Here is a 23541-nt window from a genome sequence, read left to right on the forward strand (position 1 = left end):
GCTGTAGATAGTCTATAATCTGAAGGAAAACAATAAATATACACATATAAGTGATATATCTTATACATGATTATATAAGTTAATTTAAGTTTCACCCTCGGTCCATACGGGGTATTTCTAACTAAATACATTCGTCGAAGCAAACTTCACGCAGTTATGTTAAAAGCGAGTTCATGCAATAGCGTAATATTACAAATTAGTTTTATTTTCGATTTTATACATTATAATATTATTATACGTTTTAAAGTAATTACTTATGTAATCCTAAACAGGATATCAACACACGATACAATGTCTTTCATACTAAATTTATAGAAAAATTTATCATATCATTTATTGACCAATAGTGAATACGCGATTTAGAACTAGAATATATATTATACGAAAGTAAATAAGATATACCTAAATTGTGCGACGACTCATAAATTTTAATCCATCAGATGTTACCTCATGGTAAAGTTGTGTTTTTTTAATTATTCAAAGAAAATAATAAATCATTCATAATATGATGGCGGTAGAATGCTTCAAATTAAAGGTTTAAACCAAACATCTTCTTTTAAGGAAATAATCAATAAAATTACCCTGGTCAGTGTAGGTTTCGTGTAATAAGTATGACGAAAAGATTTTTAGGTAAATGATTAAAAGTAACTTCAGTTGATTAAAGAAGCCGTTTTAAGAAGCATGAAATGCATAAAAGGAAACTTAAACGCAACACGTATGTTTTGTAATAACATTTTATTCATATTATCTAAATATTTACGTATAAACATAATTTGTAAATTACTTTTACTTTTAAATTTCTATTTTATATATAATTTATGGTGAAAGAATATCAAACATTATTTTCTACAGATTACTACAAAATATAAAATCTTCTGAAATTTTACCAAGAGTGAATAATTCTCGAGATAATCAAAATAAATCAAGTGATTATTTTCAATTACCAAGTTTACAAAAGAAGAAAACTTGGAAAGATGTTGATGACAATGTATCAACTTGGGATAAAAATAGTACTGCAACAGATATATCCTGTTCTTCAGAAATTGAAAATATTGCAACAAAGAAAGCTATTGAACAGTGGGAAGCCATTGAAAGTACATTGTATGAAGATGGTAATCAAGTAACTCAAACATCTGTTTTGGAAGAATGTATACAATGGAGAATGCAAATACCTCATTTAAGAATAGTTGGGAAGAATGTGTTTCTTTCACCTAAAAGTATCTATCAAGATTCGAATATAAATTATAATCAGATAAAGAATAATTTTGATTCTAATAATGAGGAGGTATTTCCAGAACATAGTACTTCATTAAAGGTACTGAATATTTTACATATTATTAAAATAACCTAATAGACTTAAAAATAACAATACTTGTCATTAAAAATTCCTTTGTTCCTAGAAAGAAAATTATTTAGTAAAAAAAATTCAATCTTTGAAAAGACTATATACATATATTATTTGTAGAAAAGGAAAAATTCATCTAAGCAAAGATTACAGAAAACATCACAAGATGAAATATTTGATATGCTTTATGAATATGTAATATCCAAGCTGTTTCCAAATAAAGGAAATGAAATTGATTCATTATATGATGATTTCAATGATGTTTTACAAATAAATACAGCTACTATTCACAGTAATAAAAGTTCTGCAAAAAGTACAAAGGTAAATTGGTTTGAGGAAACAATATCTCTCGAAAGCAGATTTTTAAATAGTAATAGTAAAGGAAGAGAAGATTATACCTTACCTATGAGAAAAGAAAGTGGTCAAACATATACACAAGAAATTCAGAAGTATGTATAGACTGTATTGTAGAATAATGAAATAAATACAGAAATGCAGAATGTTAATTATTTATCTACTTATAGAAAACATGATAATCCTATGAATAATGACAAAATAAGAAATCAGAAGGATGAATCTATTATGGAAGATAAGCTTTTAAGGCCACACACTAGTAGAAATAAACTTGGTACTGTTTTTAATGAAAAGGTTGTAGTTAGTCCTGTGCCTTATGTTTTATCAACCAGAGAAAGCTTTTCTACCGTAAAAACTACTCCAATCAAGTTTATGGCACAGTCTCTAGAAGTTTCTTCCTTTCAAGGCATGTCATACTTTTTTTTAATATTATGTATTACATATGGGATGTTAAAAATATTTTTAGCATTATGTGTGAATATTATTTTGTATTAGGCTCAAGTAAAAATATTAATTATTTTAAAAATTCGGGAAAAAATTCAACTTCAGCTAAAATTTCTGCTTGGCATGCTCCTGTTTCTCCTGCTGTGTGGCCAAAAAATATAAAGCTTGCTCCACTCGACACGACACGATTTTCGAGTAGCAAAAATAGGTATGATGAAAGCGTTAAACTTCTTCTTATCTATGAAGAATATCTTTCATATTATTTTTATAATTTTAGATCTGTAACATCATCATCGGTACCAGTATCACGTAACAGGAAACCTTTAAGTCCTATTTCTCGATCTACTCCATCAGTACAAACTATTCATAATAATAATCACGAGGGTTTAGAAATTCAAGGAAAACATATAATTCCTGGACAATCTCCTAAGTTAAGTGCGCCTACTACAAGTTCGGAGAATGCTGGGAGTAGCAAAAGCAGAAAAAAGAAGTCAATCAAAAACAAAACTGCTATGAATTACAACTAATTATATTAGTTACAAAAATTGATCTTATAAATTTTTATTTTTATTAATTAAAATTGTGTTTCATTGTTTTACACAAATAATAATCCGGTAAAATGCGGCTGACATAACTAAAGGGATGTTAATTACCATTTATACATTTAAAGCGGACATTCGTGATTGCGTTTGTGATATAAAAATCATGTACGATAAAAATTCTATTATTTATTTTTTATTGACAATTGAGCTAAAATTAATAATTTAAAAGTTCAGATAACATTTATAATCTAAGTGTTATAAAAAGTAACATTTTATATGATATATAAATATATCGTTATTGTTATATAATAATAAGAAATCTTATTGTATTACAGTATTAAAATGTGCTCTAATTGTAAAAAGTGTTTGCACCATAAACAAAAAGAATATTTAAACACTGTATCAAAAATGATACGAGCTAGTGTTCCAATTTTAAAAATGTATATTTTAAATACTCCTGTTATTTCAGAAGCGAATATATTGTTGTAACTATCTCTACCTCACTCAGCTCTATGTGTTATTTGATTGATGCACACGCTTAAGTGCGCAGGTGAATATATTTTTGTAATGCACATATCTGTATTGGACGTGCTTATTGTAAATATATAACAATTAATATGTTTAAATGTATTTACATTTCATACACATGTCATATGTAGTGCAAATTTTAAGCTCAATAATACTTCATATTTTTAATTTCATCATTTAAAAATCACTTTATCTTCAAAAATAATAACATTGTTTTTAAACTTTATTTTAGTTCATTGTCCATGTTATTTCATTTGGTTACAAAGTTTATATTTTGATTAATTTAATATTCATATAAAGTGTTAACATAAATTTTGATAAACCGTATACTTCCGTTATATGAAATTTATATATTATATTAAACATTATTTAATTTGAGAAGTATGTGCGCTGGAGAAAAATTCGGATAAAATACAAACTGCGCATGTGTGAAGTTCAGCGCGGGGACAGCAAAAGCTTTCTCTGAAAGGACTTATGCTTTCAGTTGTGCGTGGTCTCCGAAAGAGGATGGATGTAATGCATAACGTATTGAAATTGATAATCATATAGCGCGTTGTTTATTATATATTAAATGCTTTTAAATTCCTTTCTATTTACTCACGAGTGTTTTTCATATTGTATATTATAACGAATTGATAAATTCATTGTTTATCATATGGTGTCGCACATGAAGGATTTTAACGTATCTTCAGAACCTGGCGGCATGTCCACATACGTTAGAAGTACTAGCACTCATCTGTCAACGTTGACAAGGATCTTGGGCGTGTGTACTGCGATTGGTAAGTGAATTATTATTCTTTAAAATTTAATTTAGGACGATTTAAAAATTTTACCTACGTCAACGTTGGTTATATGTATCTTTTCTTTTTTAAATATTTTGTAACTGAGAATATCATAATATATGGCACAGAACATTATTCTATATTACTCTTTTATGCAATTAATAGTTTACATTTTTTATTTATTTTATTTATTACTATATAACAGTATTACTAATAAAATACACTTAATAAACTATATTTTATTATATCATATTCAAAGTAGAATTTCAATAATTTTAACGTACGAGTGTTTTGCATTATAACATAATTACATTTTAATAAAATTTAAATGTTTTTCAGTTTATTGAACGTACATAAAAAATAATTTTTTTCTTAATATAAAAAGTTTTTTGCTATTTCTCCAGTGAATATTAACTTTTCATATGAAAGGGTTGCTAAAAAAAAAAAAAAAAAAAAAATAAATAAATAAATCGTTCAAAAGGCATGACACGAAAAGAATTTTATTCAAATGTGATATATTGAATTCTAATGCAATGTCTATTATACAATGCACTTAAAAATTATTTTCTTCCATTATATTTTAGCGTATATTTATGTATATTGAATGTATTTATGGAAATGCGTTAAAACTCTATTCCTCAGAAATTAAATGTTCAGTTTTTGAAGTGCTTCGTTCTTAAAAAATATAGCTTATTGTCTAGGCACTCGATATTGAATCGAACTTTTTATATTTCATAAAAAACATTACATTTTGTCTTTTCTAATAGCTACCTTAAATATGCTACACAGATAAGACACTCGATTATTAATTACAGTGCTGGAAGGTTATAATCTAACTTCTGTTTACAGTTTTTAAGTACTTAATTTCTGTTAGTGTAAATTGCTGATTTTATATAGACGAACATAAAGCTTGATTCCTTACTTTGCATTGATAATTTAAAAAATAAAAATAAATTTCAAATTTCCATCGTTAGTAACTCTAAAGTTTTGTTGTTTCGTGGAGATTCTGATATGCGCAGAAATATGCGTATTAAACACTAACGATTTAACCATGTTTAGATCCTTTTCCTCAAAATTAGTTTCGTGCACATTTAAATTTGTATTTTGGGGAATAATTTATCCGAATGTATGTATCTCATTTATAAAAGAAGTAAAATATAGCGCAAATTTATGTATTTACTATGTACACCATCATCTATTAAAAAATGTAATTCATCTTGCTAGTATTTGTATACACATATATACATATATTAAGATATTTACATTGCATATATTATAGTAGAAACTCAATTAACCAGATTCATTGAAACCGAGATAGTTCGACTAAAGCGAGTCTCACCGAATAATCGAGACCTAGAATAAACGAAATGAAAATTTATGAGTGAGCCGTTTAGAAGCCACATTGACAGCTTCATAGGTTAAAGACCGGGAAAAGGTGATGGTGTTGATGGTGATGTAAACATTATTCTTTGAATTTATTTTGCAAGTCTACTACTATTTATGTCATTTTCTTGTTATGAATGAACTCATGAAACCAAGTAATTTACTTCTTGAAAATTGACCATTAATTCTATACATATGTAATGAAATTAAAAAATTGATCAGCTTTTTGAGGTATTCAACTTATTACTATTTCGTGCTCATTCTGCATCTGTCAAATTTGTCGCAGAAACAAAATAAATAGTGATTATATATCTTTTATTTTTCTATATGTTTTACTTTATTGTAAAATTCGTAGTGATCTATATCTCAGCATATAGCGCATTTTATATTTAATTTGCATTAAGCTTTTAAATTTATATATTTATGTTAAAATTAGTTAAAATTCATATTAAAATTACTTTTTACTCTACATTTTGATATTCTTGAAATATAAATATGAAATATAGTGTGACATGCTCGAAATATAAATCTTAGTTTTTTATAAAAATGTTAATGAAAATCTCCAGTGTCAATGGAACACGATCTGATACCTAGGTATTATGGTATGCCACATTATAAAGAGTTTTCCTGTGTTCTTAAAAGATTAAAACATTTTCAGTTTTGCGTAAAGATAATTTTATGAAATTTTCAAACCTAAACTTTACGAAGACGTAAACTAACATCATTGAAATATATGTGATAGTATATATAGGTATAAATACGATATGGTACACCACATTTTTATGTTAATTATATTTTAAAATGAATAAAGAATAAGGTGAAAGATATTATTTCAGGATGCACACATTTTTTCGTTGTTTTATAACTCTTATTTTAAAATTGTAGAATTTGTAATTGTTAAAACAAGTATAAACGGTGATTATTTTAAATGAAAAACAAAACAAGATAAATTCATACTGTAAGGAGATTGTACATTTTTATACGCCCTTCTTCATTTATAATATTACGAACAGTAAGAAAACATCACAACTAACATCAAGCCAAGCGATTTCATAAAATATATCGTCGAGTTGTAAAACTTAAAATGTTTGGATTTCAGAGCGGGAAAATAAATTTTTAAAACTGATCATGAACTTATATCGAAAATACTTTTTATTTAAATAATACTGCTTAAGATAAAAATTATTGTAGGAATTAATGCTAAATCTCATACGTGTATGGGAGTTGTTACATAAGATCAAGGTAAAAAAAATTATATTAAGAGGAAACGAAAAAGTTGTCTCTTACATAAATTTATCAAGGGTTAAAATATTTATAATCATCGTTGTATATGTTATAACTTAACATAAAAATATTTATTTGTTATTATTTGTAACAAATGACAAATAAGCAAAGACGATGTATAAAAGAAATAAAAAGCAACAGTGATTTTGGGTAACTTTGGCGAATAAATTAAATGCTTTTAAGATTTTCTGCGTTCCTGGTATCACATACAAAAAATACATATCTATTTTCAAACTTTTATAAGCAATGGATATTAATAATTGCCTTATATATAACGATATTTAAGATGTGAAATTTATAGTATACTATATTTAAAGGTTTTGTCCTATTCTTCCTTTGACTATACTGTAAAAGGCTTAATATATGATAGGAATATATTCTTCGAATACATATAATTTTGTAAGGAAAATATCTATGTTCTGTTGCGCGTTTAACTTTTTCCCACATGATCCTTGAAGCTTTAATCTTTGAACTGTTTTCTTTCTATTGTGTATATAGAATAAAGCTACAGAAGCAAACCTATGAAAACTACAAAATCACTCTAACAGTAAGAAATTTTTCTGAATATGACAGCAATCTTAATTGTGTATCAAAGTAAAAAAAATGGAGGAAGTTGCCAGCAATGCAGGTATAGGAGCATTTAATCGAAACCGTCCAGTTCGCTGAGTTAGCGCGAACGAGCTCGAAGCAATTCCCGTCTATTAATATTTAGTGCGCCTAAAGGGGCTCGCGCGATAGACGAGCTCGAATCTCTCGACGTTATAAAAACGAGAAGCGGAGAAGAAGGGCATCGAGGACGTCCGCGTTTCGTTCACCGAAATGTTTCGAAATGTTGCTGGAATGTTCGTTCTTCCGTGATGTTCTCCAGTGTTTGCAGAACTTTAAGGCAATCGAGTTTTTCCAAGCATTTTCACCGGATCTGCATGTATCATTTCATTGGAGCGCGTCGATCGGGAAGAAGAAAAATCGCGTGGATTAACGTCGCGTATTTTTCGCTTACGGTTTTCACGTTCTCGCTACGGAAAAATATTTTCCCTAACGTTGTGTCGCTGAAACGGCCAAATGGAAAATGATCTCGTTGCAAAATATTTCTTTTTGCTACCACCGATCCCTGTTATATGATATCATAGCTATGACGATTCTCGATGGCATATTTGTACTTTTTTGAAATATCCTAGGCAAATGGATTATCAGTGATACCACCAAGATAGAAATATCGCAAGAATGAAATGGTAGTAACGTTTTCCACGTGTTTCCAGCAAATCTTGTTCAATTACTGTTTGCCTATTGAGACTTTCGTGCTTGAAATTTCATTTTTCTCTGTGTTTGCATCAAACTCTCTCGACGATCATGTATATTTATCTTTCCTTTTGGCTTTTTCTCTCTCTAGTATTACTTTCACTTCGTTTACGTGGAACTTGCCGTAAATGAAGTACCATATGTTTCTGTTATTAATTGGACTGGACTACACAATTTTGCGAAAATATTCGAACATTTGCAGGTATCTTTTATGAATATATTATGTGTGTTGTACGAAACATTTCGAAATTTTATTACCGCTGTTAATAGTATTCGTAATATAGTATAACGTTATATAGTATTACGCTATAACGTATAACGTTATATAGTATATCGTTATAACGTATAACGTTATATAGTATTACGCTATAACGTATAACGGTATATAGTATTATCAAAATTCCGGTTTCATAATTACATACCTGATAGTATTACGTTATAACGTATAACGATATATAGTATTACGCTATAACGTATAACGTTATATAGTATATCGTTATAACGTATAACGTTATACAGTATATCGTTATAAAGCATAACGGTATATAGCATTACGTTATAACATATAACATTATATAGTATTACGTTATAACGTCATATATTACGTTATAAAGTCATATAGTGTTACAATATGACATACAGCGTCAGGTAGCATTACGTTATAACGTATAACATTATATAGTATATCGTTATAACGTATAATGGTATATAGTATTACGTTATATCGTATAACGTTATATAGTATTACGTTATAACGTGTAAAATCATCAAATTAATATATTATACGGATAAAGTCTGGAATAAATCTAAAAATGTATATAGAAATTATAAAATACATATTTAGTACGAATATAGATATTTATCATATGTAGGGTGTCTCCAAGATCGTGGTACAATCGATGGGATGGTGATTCTACATGTAAAAATAAAAATGTCGAAAAAGAAAAAATACAATTTGTTCATTTAAGGCTTCGTTTTCGAAGAAAAGAGTTTGAAAGCCCGTCAGGTACTCGTGGTTTAAATGCAAATTTTGAGGTATGAAACTTGCGTTTCTGCTCGTATTTATATTATTAAAATATGGACGATGTCACAATCTACTTGCGGTTATTGTTGTTACCTTATGTCCGCGATGTCGTGTGTTGTACTATTAATCTTTTTCGTTTCGCCGGATCTAACATTCCCGTCCCCATTCGCCGACGTTTTGTTATGGGGTCTTATCAAGTCTAAAGTGTACTCCAAGCATACTAACAGACTTAAAAGTAAACGTTATTTTAGCATTAAAAGATTTAAAAGTGATGTGAAGAAAACAAGAAACGTGCGATAATTTAGTTTAACGAGCAGAGCTGTATGCAGCAATACGGTCAACATTTTAAACATTTGTTACACTAATAAAATGATTCTCAAATTCTCAAAAAGTACTAATCTTATCATTATCTATGATACCGTTTAAATTAAATGCAAAATAAAGGAAAGTAATAGTACAGATCGATATGGTGGAAATAACAGCAATAACAGGAAGCAGACTGTAACTGATGATTCATTTTTTTTTTTTTTTTTTTTCGGAAACGAAGCCTTATACAGTAAATATTATCCTTTCTTCTAGATTTATTTTTGTACGTAGAATCCTCATCCAGCCGGTTGCATCACGATTCTGGACACACTCTGTATTTCGCAGAGATCACAAAACCTTTAATGTTAATTATTCGTTATATTAATCAATGGACTTAACATTTACTAGCACTTATTATATGCTTAAGATATCTATCCATGGCGGTATGCTAATTTTTTATTAAATATATATATATGTACAATAAATATCTTGTAATTTCTATATATGTAAATTTTCAAATTGATCTAAAATCTTATGAATATAATCATGACAGTTATGTTTCATTAGAATGTTAATGAAATTTCAAAATGTTTTATATAGGAGATACATACAATATGGACATAAAAGGCTTTTATGGTAAAGTATTTTTACCATACCAGTATTATATTGTCTGTAAATGAAATGATGGATTTACGTAAAAATTTGAAATAGAAAGATGTTATTTCGTTATAGCATTGTTTTCATTTTTCTAGATATGTCGGAGTATTTGAAGTTCTTCGTGTTTTGTAAATAAAGTTATATTATACAAACTGTTGTGAAATGATAACTAAATATTTCAAATTGTGAATGAAGAAAAACATAACAATAAAAAAGTAGCACAATTTCAATCCTCAGAGACGTTTTAAAATGGAGGGTTTAGAGAGGATATTTTAAATAAGTAGAGTGAAGTTAACATTTTATTATAAACAATTTGCAGTATAACTTGTGTTAAACAGTGGTTTGATTTTTCCTCTTGAGAACATAGACTTCTTAAGTTAGTTCACATCCAAATTAAAGAAAAAGGAATGAAGAAATTTGTATTTTTATTATATAGTTTAATGAAATGAATTTCTAGCTATTTAACGTAATAACAGCTAAGGATCAACAAACTGTATAACAAAAATATATACGTTGAATAAAAAAAGGTTTAGTAGAATCAGTAATTTTATATTATGTAAAAATCTCTGTTGTGAAATATTTAGATTGAATTATTTATAATCATCAATTTCCATATTAACAGGTGCATATTGATTGGTACTATCAAAAAGAATCTCTTTAAAAATTCACCTCTTATCAGAGAGAGAAAGCCAATTCTGAAATTGAGTAAATTACCTAAGCTCGAGTTTATTGTATGTTTCTATGAAATTTTGTCGACCTTTGTAACACATGTCAACCAAACCCATTGGTTGACTTACTTGTTCAACTGTAATATAAATCGAATAGCTATTCATACATATCCATTTAAAAAACCAACAAATATTATATATATATTTTCAAAATAAGATATATAGAATAGGAAATACATAGTAAAGTGTTTTTAAAGTTGTTTTGATACTTTGTGTCATTTTTGTAAAATAAAATATCACGTGTAATAGAAAAAATGTAAGTGTTGATAAGTATACTAGTTTAACATTTTACAATATTGAAACTCAAATATCTTCTAAATTAATAACTTGTTTTGTCGTAAATGGCTTATTAATTATTTATAACAAATTTTGGGATGCATATATTAATATATGAAAAAATATATAATTCTGTTTAAAGGAAATGTTATTTCTCATATAATTATTATTTATTATTGCTTAGTCCGTGCCTTTCGGCTTTGGACGAACTTTCAGTTTTACATCTCTTATGTCTATTTCTCTTCTTATATGTCTACCTTCCCTCTTTTCCACTCTATTCTATCGCACTCCCTTAATTATTCTATCTCTAAAAACTAAAACTAGGAATTACAAATTAACCACTAATGACTAAAAACTATTGCAACTTTGGGCTTTAGCCTCCTTGCTGTACTTCCTTCCTGTCGTTTGCCCTTCTCTTCTCTATTATTGCTTCCAGTTCTGTTAAACCATCTCCAGTCTCATTTAGCGTTTTTCCTATGTCCTTTGGTCCTCCCGTTATTTCACATTCTTCTATTACGTGTCTCAGGTTTTCTTCTTTCCTTCTACATAGTCTGCATCTTTTTTCTCCCTCTTCTTTCCAGTATTCCCTTGCTTTGGTCTCGTTTCCACATCTGAATCTTGCTAATATTCTTTTATCCTTCCACTTCATCCTCCCTTCTGACTACTTTGGTAATTTTTCTTTGGTGATATTTCTGTAATGTATATTATATTTGGATTCTCTTATCCTTCCCCTCCCCTCTCTTCTGTTTCTCTCTTCTTTCTTCTATAATTTGGTCTACTGTCATCCTTTCTTGCTCTTCTCTTGCTTCTATCTGGGTCCCTCCCTTTCTCACCTCTTCTAGTTCCTTCTTTCTCTTTCTTGCTCTTTTCCCTTCATGGCCATTTCCCCAATTTCTCTATCTTTATTTTATACACTCCTTTACTAGTTCCTTTTTTGTCTCTAAGGCTTTCTCTTCATGTTTCTCATATAATTTTTACGTCTTATTTATTATTCTTGGATGTTACATATATTCTTAAGTCTTTATGTCATTCTTTGTATTTTATGCATATATCGGATTAAAACGATTGAAATATAAAGATTTTTAATCAGGATTAAAAAAGCGAAATACGTAAAAATGTGCATATAATAATAAGTACTACGGAATGTCGAGTAATTCGCATATTTACCTGCTTTGAAACACAAGATGGGAAAATATAATCATAATTACAATTATAATTATAATTTGATTCTTTTACTCTTATTTAATTAGGGAATGTTTAAGCGATAGGTCAATTTTTAGATTTATTTATTCTTGTTTTCGAACGTAAGTATTTTGAGAAGAGAAAATATGTATATAAGAAGATATTTATCATTATTTTGATTTTGTTATTATTTCTAAAGTATTTAATCTACGCATTAGTAATTACAACGAATCGAAAGATATTGGTTATTATAGAATAATTTGGTATTTATTCTCTGATAAAAAAGCAGTTTTGTGAGAGATGCTGCTGAATAATTTTCTATTAAATTCATTCCGTACTTCTTGTCACGTTATTTTCATTTATTCTAAAACCCTACTTTTTATTTTTTTACATATTTCCCACATCTGTCCTACAATATTAAGATAATATTAAGATAACAAGATAGTATTTACTTCATTTAGTTTTTATATTCAATAAATTTATGAATCAGAAAAAAACCAGCGCTATAGAAGAAATATCTAAAATTTTAGTCGCATATACGACAACGTTTCTTAAAAATATGTTTATTCGATCCAATAACATAAACAGCTTAAAACTATTGTACTGTATATTACCGTATAACCAATTACTGCCATCTGATATTCTATTTCTTATAATAATTTATCTTTCAACGTACGTCGTAAGGGATCACTTCCAAGAACGAACACAGAGAGAGAGCAGCTCGTTGCAAATGTGCTCGTAATTCACGGTGTACCCGAAACGACCTGCAATATCGTTTTCGTATCGCCATTGTCGAAAGAGGAGCATGGTAGACGACGCGAAATCTCCAGAGGAAACCATGGCTGGTTTTGTGTAGTTCCTCTTTAATTCATAGACGTGAAACGGTAAATAGTTGAAGACAGAACTTTTGTAGCGACCCGTTGCACCGTAATGCTCACAACCTATTACCAGTGGATGAATGGAGACTGGGTGAGCTTTTTCCAGGGTGTGTCGTCGTGACGCGCGTCGTTGCACGACACCCGGCATCGGCAATGTTAAGGAACGCTGAATCACCGTTTCCATCAAGCCACCGGTATTAATTACCCATGACAATCGCGATTTAGTCAGTCTTAATTGATAATAGCTAATGCCGGGTAAATGGAATCGCCGGCACGAGCAATTAAGTCGACCAATCGTGTGAGAACCAATTGCGGCTCCGTTAGCACGCTCGCGTATCGTTTCTGCATATGGAGGATTCAAGTATTGTATCTAAGTACATACATATATGCATACATATGTATATTAGTAAGAGCTCAGCGAATCTGATTGGATAGTTTCGAACGTTAATAAATCTAGAACGTTAAGTAATCTAGAAATTGAAATGGTACCTTTGATACAATATCTCCATAGCAGATCAGATTTTTATTACTTATTTGAAATATTAATTAATAACTTTTATTCTTGTGTCGTCAAATTACATATAATAAATATACAGTATCCTCTGGATTAAGCGTATGATATCCAGTTGATGCTGTTAATTATGAAAATTAATATTAATTATTGGAAGTGTGAAAGAATTGTTCATGTAAATCTTTTTCCTATTGATTTATAGATTTAATAGAATATTCGAATGATTTCATTGACTGTTATTTATATATGTAAATAACTATATATATGTATGTCGGGTTTTCGTTAGAAATTTTAGGCGTGTAATAATTAATAAGTAAAACAAAAGCTATTGACAATGTTCCTTGGGCTCGAGCCCAAGTATTGGGGATCTTCCTAAAGAAAGGCCCAATGTCCCTACATCTCCGACATGTATAATATTTTTAAATATCTATCTATCTATTTATACATATAATATTATGTATATTATTAATTATACACATTTCCTAATTATTCACATTTTATAACTATCACCAGCATAAAAATTTTTATGAGTACCGACAGCAATGTTGCAGTGATTTTAATATCAACGTACTATTGTTTAATGAAATTATATATCTTTATTATTGTTAATTTTTATTGGGTATTTCAGGATGCTTTGAATAATACGCACTTATATATGAATTATGAAATGTACCCATGTTTGAATAATAATTTATCGAATATTTTTATAAATATTAATAAGACAAAGGGATTACACCATTCATATGGGTTTCCTTATTAACATGATTGCATCTCAACCCTTAGAAGAACGTGATTTTCTTAAAGATAAACAACTTTCATGGAAATAATTTTTTTGTATTATTTTTATGCTTTATACATATTTTGTACAAAATATTATGATTTTTTCCCTTTATGTGATTTCTAATTTGTGCCTTACGTTCAAATTAGTATCAGAATTTTCTAAAAGTACATATCAAAGCAGATCAAAACATAGCTAGAATTATGAATCAATTATTTTCTTGCATATCTTCGAAATAATTTTTATAAATTTTGATTAAATACATATTTTGGATTCTCTTATATGGATGAAAAGTTCTGATTAATTGTTTCCTTGATAACGTGCCTCATCCGGCCTTAATATCAGGTTGTCCGAAAAGTATCTTTCTTTCGCAAACTTGTTTTTTTTTATAACAGTGCACCTTCATACAAACATGAAACCAAGTCTGTGAAATTTCGCAGTGTTTATCTCAACAGAATAAAAATATTTCGACAAAATAATATAAAACAAAAAACGTTGTACGTCTATTGCTTCCTCATAAAACGAAAGAAACTTTTCGGACAATCTAATAATTATGTTTTCTAAGAGACCAACAGGTATTCGTAACGTTTACATTCAACCTGAGTTCTTCGTTTTTTGTAGATCGTTGCAAACATTAATATATTATAATATATTAATAATTTAATATATTATATTTATATTTATAGTATAGCGAGTATATTTATAGTAGATATACATATATCTACGACATAGTATTATGTCGAGTTAGATTTAGTATAGAACGTTTGTTGTCTTAAATTATGTTGGACATTCAGTTAGATAAAGTTGATCCTTATTTCTCAAGATCAGGCGAAGATGCTTTATTACACTTATTGTTTTGCTGCTTATTGCTTAGTCCGCGTCTTTCGGGTTTGGACCAACTTTTGGTTTTACATCTCTTATGTCTATTTCTCTTCTTATATGTTTACCTTCCCTCTTTTCCACTCTATTCTATCGCACTCCCTTAATTATTCTATCTCTAAAAACTAAAACTAGGAACTACAAATTAACCACTAATGACCAAAAACTATTGCAACTTTGGGCTTTAGCCTCCTTGCTGTGCATCCTTCCTGTCGTTTGCCTTTCTCTTCTTTATTGTTGCTTTTAGTTCTGTTAAACCTTCTGCCGTCTCATTTAGCGTTTTTCCTATGTCCTTTGGTCCTCCCGTTAATTCACATTCTTCTGTTATATGCCTCAGGTCTTCTACTTTCCTTTTACATAACCTGCATCTTTTTTCTTCCTCTTCTTTCCAGTATTCCCTTGCTTTGGTCTCGTTTCCACATCTGAATCTTGCCAGTATTCTTCTGTCCTTCCACTTCATCATAGGTACTTTGGTAATTTTTCTTTGGCTATATTTCTGCTGTTTATTGTTTTTACACCTTTGTAAACACAGTGTTAACAAAAAGAGAGTTAGAGTTTAAGGGCACTGACTTTAGTTGAGAACATTTTGTTGGAACAATATAATGGTTGTAAACAGCACTGCTTGGTATCGTGGGATCTATGGCTGTACACGCTATTCTGATACTAGGATTATGGCTTATATAAGTATGTATTCTGAAAGTCTTGCTACTACAAAAGGATTAATAGGCGAAGAATCTGGGTTTTATTAAATTGTTTTCAGGTCTATTGTTGTATAGTTCTTAACTAAGAAGTTAGACCATCCGTCAATATTTTTCATTTATTTTAAATGAAATGAATAACGTGTGCAGATTCTGATACAAAAGTTTATTAATTCTTAAAGTGTTGTACATATACTCAATATAAACAATTTGAATTTTTATCCTGATGATGATGAGTAGATCGGGCTTCAGATATTTTCCATGCTATTCAGAATAAGATTCAATAATAAATAAATATAATAGGATTATCGCAGTAACCGAAATGACCAATTCATAATTTTTCATTTGACATTTGCCATATATAATTTTATTTCTTATAATCTTTTTTCCTATAACAAACAGATTATACTTCGCAGAAAAATCCTTCAGTTTTTTGAAAAGGTACGCTCTCGTAATGAAAAGGCATGTTCTTCACTTCATTCTCATAAACATTTGGTCAAAAAAATTTTGAAGCGTTTGAAATAACTAATATTAATAACTAATAATAATAACTAATATTATGAAGCTGCTAAGAAAGTACAAAATAGACTGCAGCGAATGACTTACGTTTAAGTGCAATTTGTTCTTGAATATTCATAAACACAAGAATTATCACGAGGAAAAATATTTCTTCGAAAACAATGCTCCTTTATAATTAATGTAGACATCTGAACTAGATCTCTAATTTATAATTCACTGGGGAATTTCTCGAGGGAGCATAATGAAAGTTTCTTGTGCGAGTAGATCAGTAATAAGAGATAACTGATAACTTGTAATTACATTATATGTATATATTTTAGTAAATATATATATATATGTACATATATATTTTTTATTGTTATCGAAATTATTAATAGGTTGCTGTTTGGAAAAATTAAATGTACGAAAATATATCGAATGCAATATGTGAATATATCCAAGATATTCAAACAAAGTAGAGTACTCGTTATAAAACGTAGAAGGTGAAAGAAATTTTTATTTAAGTCTAACTTTCTTATTTTTACAGTCCAGTATCCGTAATTCAGTTATTCAGTACCAAGGTAATTTTATATTTATCATAAAAATACAGGTTTTGTAGATATGAGAAAATTTCAATTGCTGTCAATGCGAATATAGTAATTTTTAAATAAAATTTTTAAATATTTTGAAGTTATAAACGAGAATATATGATACGAGGTATATTTTTCTTATTTCTTTTAAGAAATTTCCGAATTTTCCTTTTAAGATGTAAAACAAATTTGTTTGATCAATTATTAATAATAGCAGGTAATATTTATCTTCTGAAGCTTTTTGTAGAGAAATAAATATATTTCTCACTCAATTAGCCAATAACTTCTAAAAGAACAATGTAAAATAAGTACTGCATCAATGAAATTTAATTGGACTAGTATTAGTATTATACATATACTTAAATTTTATCTGTTATATATTCTTACAGTACATAGATTATTTAGTACAGAATTGAAATTGATATTTGTATTTTTGCATAAACAAGTACCATTTAACAAAACTTTATTGATACTTGTCCATCCATTCTCGTTTCCTACTGTATATAAAAATTTATTTTTCCTCTACGATACTAGTATAAGATTCATTTAGATATTGAAGATTGCTTTTTTGTCATAAGACCAAAGAACAAAAATTAGTAACATAACTGAAAGGTCTAAAAATATATATATTTTAATATTTGGTTAACTTTATAACGTTGAATTTTAATTAAAAGATCTTTCGCGTTTCTGTGCTAGCGTCTTGACTTTTAATTTTGATTTCACAATTTCAATCCTGATCTATGCTCTTCCTCTGTTTGACCTTTTTTTACTTCAGGAGTCTATACACATACCAGGCTCATATCATGCATTTACTAGCTCTGAAAATTCCACGTGCGTTCCTAAACCACTGAAACACAAACAACCCCTTGATGTCTCCTGCGCATTTTAGTCACTTTCCAATCGAAAACTCCAAGATCCCTAATAGATGCACCCTGGTATGTTACCAACGGAGCAATACGTCGCGACCTCAAGATACCCACAGTCAAAGAAGAAATAACAAAATGTAGTAATAGATATATCATAAGAGTTAACAAACATCGAAACCCCCTAATTACTAAATTACTTAATACGTCGGACCAGATCCGCAGGCTAAGAAAACACTATCCGTTAAACCTAAGCACTAGATTCGGCTAGAATTTTAGTCACTTATTATTTATAATTAGAAGACGAAAAGCCCATCAATCTTTAAAGTAGAAATGGTTCAAGTCACATGAATACACAAGACATATGTGCCAAATTTCAAGAATTTGCCAATAGTTGGTAAAATATTTTTATGTACTATACACATATGACCAAACCCTTCCTTTAATTATTTATTTATTATTTTTGTTTGTTAGGCTTCAGAACGACACTGGTTAACGAATATTTCTTGTTTTCTGTACTACAAAGAATTAATATAATTATACGTAGTACAATCAAGTACTTATTCAAATACAATATTACAATCTCTATACAGTATCGCTCTTTCCAAAATTTCTTTAAGTATGATTGAGAAAGCAAGAAGTGAATTTCAAACGTTTACAATTAGCAACATAATTATTTATAAGTACTATAAACTAATTAGAAATAGATTAAGATTAACTGCAAATTATTTATATTCATGTAAGAATCAGATTAGTTACTGAGGGACAATTTGATTAACAACGGAGAAATCTATCTTATAATCAAATAAAAAAGGAGTGCATAATGAGTTATAAAATACATGGCTTCGTCAATAATCTTTGTATTTAATCAATATTAAACAAATCTATATAATTATCAGTGAAACAGCCATTTATTATTAATCACGTACAAATTACAAATATTAGTTTTATATTAAGTTAAGTTTTATATTACATTGTTTTATATTAAGATTCTATACAATAAAAAATTAGATTTTCTTCGAACGATATTATCAGAGATTGTACTAGAAATGTCGTAAAATTTAGTAATTATTATTTTATATTTTGTAATATTTATTTTATATTGGCTATCGTATTTAGGCAATTTTGGGAATAGCGGAGATCTTACCGATTTCAATGACTTAGAAATATGTTGTCAAGATCAACATTCTAAACAACTTTTTCCTATACATATAACTGGTGCTCGGCCTTAGTTTCCAAAATATTCACAAAAATTCTGAATTAAATTTAGGTTGTAATTACACTTTTATATATCCTAATCTAAATTTAACCCATTTATAAAAGATAACTGTTTTTAACATTATACAAATAAAGAAGAAAAATCGCTGGTTGCTAGTTGAGCCAGAGTAGTATGCGCCTGCCATTAAGCAGCCGGCAACGCTGGCGTGAAATAATTTTCGATGAATCGTCTGATATATGGAATGTTGCAGTTTATCTGATCTTCAATTGTTCAAAAATGTTACAAGTATACGTAGCGATAATGAAAAGTTGTAAGAATAAAAATCCAATGTAGAATAAAAATTTATAAAATACAGTACTATATTAAGTAATATACATAGTAGCTTTGAATATATCAATGCAAAATTACTATATAACTTGGGAACTATAGCCGAGTGGTGAGATGCAGTGGTTGTATGTACAGGAAAAAGTTGTTCAGAATGTTGACTTTGTCAACACATTTCGCGGTCATACATAATTACCAATTGAGCTTTTATCGTAGAATTTTGTTTCATGTTTCACCTTATTATTTTATATACATATGTGAAATGAAAATGATATAAAAATCGGAATTCTAAACGAATGAATGTTTTTAAAATCATAATAAAACCTATTTAATTTTCCACTCTAAAAACAGATTGCTTCTTTGTTTTTTTGAACAGTTGCATCTGATATCGTAAAAAGCTACATCGGAAAATATCTCTCATAAACGATATGAGAGGAAGATTAATAATACGTGGCATAATTAAAAATTCATACTAAATTTATGGTTCTGTACCTGTGAATAGACAACGACAGAGTAATTGTTAATTAAATAAGAATCTTAATTTTTGTTGTGATGAATAATTAAATGGGTATGTTTCATAAGATGTTACATGTTACATATATCAATTCTGTAAGTATGAAACCGGAATTATCCTATAGATGGCCCTAGCTGATAATATAGTTATCACTAAACTGCGTCATTGATGCCAAAAGTCTTTGCTGACATCTCACAAACATTTTCGACTCAGAACAATACAAGTTTCATACAACAGCATAGTTTGTAATAGCGTTGAACATGTCGAATTTTGTGCCTGGAAACTACGATTTGCGGACAGCATTGATTTTCTGTTACTATTTGAAGAAAACTGCTGCAGAATTGCATCGAATGCTTGTCGAAGCTTATGGTGAGCATGCTCTTGGTACATCACAGTGCTTTGAGTGGCTTAAAAAATTCAGAAGTGGCAATTTTGACGTGAGGAACGAAGAACGTGGATCAGAAGGGTGTGATCTATCATGAGCTGTTAAAACCTGGCGAAACCGTTAATACTGAGCGCCACCGACAACAAATGATCGATTTGAATCAAGCTTTGCGTGAAAAACGACCAGTATGTCAAAAAAGGCAACACAAAGTAATTTTGCTTCATGATAATGCACCATCACATATAGCAAAACCGGTCAAGGAAACGATCGAAGCGTTCAGTTGGGAAATACTTTCGCACGCGGCTTACTTACCAGACTTGGCTCCGTCCGATTACTATTTATTTGCATCGATGGGACACGCACTTTCTGACCAGTACTTCACTTCTTACGAAAATGTACGAAAATGGCTCGATGACTGGTTTGCCTCAAAAGAGCGACAGTTTTTTTGGCGTGGCATCCACCAATTGCCAGACAGGTGGGAAAAATGTATAGCTAGCGATGGGCAATACTTCGAATAAAATATTTTTAATCATTTTCATACAATAAACGTGTATTTTCTATACAAAAATTCCGGTTTCATATTTACATACCTGGTAATTGTGTAAGTCTGCGTTTATTATAATTTTCCTGTATATAATTGGACAATGTAAGAGTCTTTGTTAATAAACGCTCTTAAATAGAAACAAACAACGACAGACCGAATAAACACTCGTTGCAGTTAAACACAAACATGTTGAAACTTAAGTGAACATATGGATAGTTCAAACTCATTCTATTGGTAACTCCGCTTTTCTGAAATATACTAGTTTTTATATGCATGGTTCATACAAAATTGGATAATTTAGGTATGTAAATAATACGATGTAGGAAGATGTTTGTCCTAATTGTTACAGACGTATTCCACATCTCAGAATCGGTGGAGATCTACGAAAAAAAGGAAATTGACAGACCTTAAAATTCAAGGTCACGCTTTTGTTATGGCATCGTATTCTATTCATCGTGAAAATCAAAAATTTCAAAAAGATCGTGGATCGCAATTCAAGCATTCTTTTGGAGAAGAATGTTTAAAGTACATTAGCTTTCAGACTCACTTTATTTGTGACGTGCTTACATTCTGCAGTCAGATGCGGGCAAAATAGCATCTATTGTCGCGCGTAATTACTCCAGATTCACCATTATCGTATATCCCATCCATTTTGTCCTTTTTCTATTTTTCGTTATTTAATCAGTCCCTGACTTTGTATCTCTATAGTTTTGTATAGTCCCTATACTTTTATTGTACATTCCGACCAAGTTTCTCTGTAAGTCTACTCATTGATTTTAGACGAATGTTAACCAGTCTAATTTTATTGTTTAACGATGATACTTTTATTTAGTACATACCTCAAATTTAGAATTAATTTTCTAGATATTTCAAAATTGATGATTTTTCTAAAGATATCGCTCTTCTAGCCACCCGACTATATAATAGTAAAAAATGGCATAGTACTAACATGATAAACAAGTGTCATAAATTTTTGCGCAATTAATTATGATATAGATCACCTTGACAGGAAATTTAATTGAAATTGAAACCGAATATGTAATTTAATAAGTACGCGTTGTGAAAAATATTTCGGGGAAAAATGATTTACTGTGTTGAGGGTACGAGTCACAGAATGGAGGTTGAAGAGAAATTTTTATACAAAATCTTTTGAATGTGTAAGAAGAATGGCTGATAGAATTTCATTTTGACGATAGAAAGCGTCGACGGTTCTCATTAAAAACTTGGCAGTGCTGGATTCGGTACAATATCATTTGAAAAGTAGTTTCCAACCGTGCTTTTTTCGTCGCTCCTAATTAAACCACTGTTCTGCTTTAATCTTTGTGAATTATGGGCTGAAATTAAATTTGTTGGACGTAATCTGAGGCGGCATGTGACGATAAATGGAATGGAAGCGACGAGGAGAAGTAGAAAAGATGCTGTTTAAATGAAAAGTAGTTTGTACAAATATTTAAACCGCATAAATATAAGGAACAGCCGGTTCAATATGATAAATAATTTAAATGAAATTAATAATAAAATCGATCAATTTTACGATTATCATTTACAAAATATTCAGTATAAGAGAATATTGTATTTTAAGATTGAAATGATAATAATAAGGAACAATAAGAAAATAGCCATTTTTTTATTACATTTCTAAAAGAAAATAAAACCATTGGAGATTTTTTTTTATAAAGAATAATCGTAAATTATTTAGACATGTAAGTATAAGTTATGTAGTTAATAATAAGAAGTTATGTATATCTGTATCTGTATTTTTTAAATCATATTTACGTATTATTCACTATAATACTATCCTTTATTAATATATCTTTTTATTGGTATCGATTGATTCATTCGTAGTAGAATTACAGTCGATTATCTCATTTTTCGTACCGAGTAAAATAAGATTCTGATTATAGATTGTTATATTTAATCTTTTTGCTCAGTGAAATATTTCAATATTTCGACATTTCTGAATAATTTCTGGACGGGATATTTTAAAACATGTTGAAAGTTCTTGTAACAGATTTATAAAATGATTAATTATAGGAATTTTATCGTATTGGTTTGGATTACAGATTTACAACATTCATAATCTATACTAATATTATAAAGAGAGAAGGTCTGTAAATATATGCGAGTGTGTCCGAGATAATCCCAGAAGCTATTTAATCGATTTGGATAATATTTTTACCACTGGAAAGTGTATTTCCTCCGGATGGACATAGGCTATATTTTATTACGCTTACTCCTCAGGGAACAGAGCAATGAGCATAAATGCCCAAGTCGGATTAACAGCTTTCCACTACACGGTTACGCTTTATTGGATCGACAGTAGACAGTCGATAGTCACTTCCTATAAATATTTCACGAATATTATTTACTATATTGAATTCTGTCATAAATGACAGTGGATTGAGAATCGTGAAATTAAATTCTTGTCAGTTCTGTCCAATTCCATGCAGAAGAAGTTATGAGTGGTAGGGATAGTTTATAAAAATATTGTCTTACTGTTAGTATATTATCTGAATAGATAGTTATTAAGTTTTAAACAAATTTCTTCATTAATAACTGGTAATCAAAATTTTATATTTAATACAAATATAGAAAGGATGAAAATATTGTCTTACTGTTAGTATATTACCTGAATAGATAGTTATTAAGTTTTAAACGAATTTCTTCATTAATAATTGGTAATCAAAATTTTATATTTAATACAAATATAGAAAGGATGAAAATAT

The 23541-nt window shown here is 29.1% G+C and overlaps 2 protein-coding genes and 2 long non-coding RNA genes across 12 annotated transcripts in view; 2 read left to right on the forward strand and 2 right to left on the reverse strand.

The window, feature by feature from the left end:
* Nucleotides 1-23541, reverse strand: part of LOC126918090 (uncharacterized) — a 702612-nt gene that overhangs the window by 383876 nt on the left and 295195 nt on the right. The gene's annotated exons all lie outside the window — the stretch shown is intronic.
* LOC126918199 (uncharacterized) overlaps nucleotides 1-23541 on the reverse strand; it is a 66353-nt gene that overhangs the window by 28504 nt on the left and 14308 nt on the right. The window lies entirely within an intron of this gene.
* Nucleotides 42-3311, forward strand: LOC126917813 (uncharacterized). Of its 2 annotated transcripts, XM_050725151.1 has the most exons (7): nucleotides 42-453; nucleotides 562-715; nucleotides 853-1315; nucleotides 1466-1794; nucleotides 1870-2105; nucleotides 2195-2351; nucleotides 2421-3311. In XM_050725151.1, the coding sequence occupies exons 2-7, from the start codon at nucleotides 687-689 to the stop codon at nucleotides 2668-2670; spliced, it is 1464 nt and encodes a 487-aa protein (XP_050581108.1). In that variant the 5' UTR covers nucleotides 42-453; nucleotides 562-686; the 3' UTR covers nucleotides 2671-3311. The 2 variants fall into 2 exon arrangements, with proteins under 2 accessions (XP_050581108.1, XP_050581099.1); XM_050725142.1 differs by having other exon boundaries at nucleotides 42-715.
* The window catches only part of LOC126918032 (uncharacterized), a 319978-nt gene continuing 300108 nt past the window's right edge, over nucleotides 3672-23541 (forward strand). The window contains exon 1 of one of the 2 annotated variants that reach the window (XM_050725595.1): nucleotides 3672-3992. In XM_050725595.1, coding sequence (XP_050581552.1) covers nucleotides 3869-3992 — 124 coding nt within the window. In that variant the 5' untranslated portion in view covers nucleotides 3672-3868. The remainder of the gene's footprint in view (nucleotides 3993-23541) is intronic. The other variant, XM_050725605.1, reaches the window with a different exon arrangement.

This window comes from Bombus affinis, chromosome 1 (genome assembly GCF_024516045.1).
Source record: "Bombus affinis isolate iyBomAffi1 chromosome 1, iyBomAffi1.2, whole genome shotgun sequence".
In the NCBI taxonomy this organism is placed as follows: domain Eukaryota; kingdom Metazoa; phylum Arthropoda; class Insecta; order Hymenoptera; family Apidae; genus Bombus; species Bombus affinis.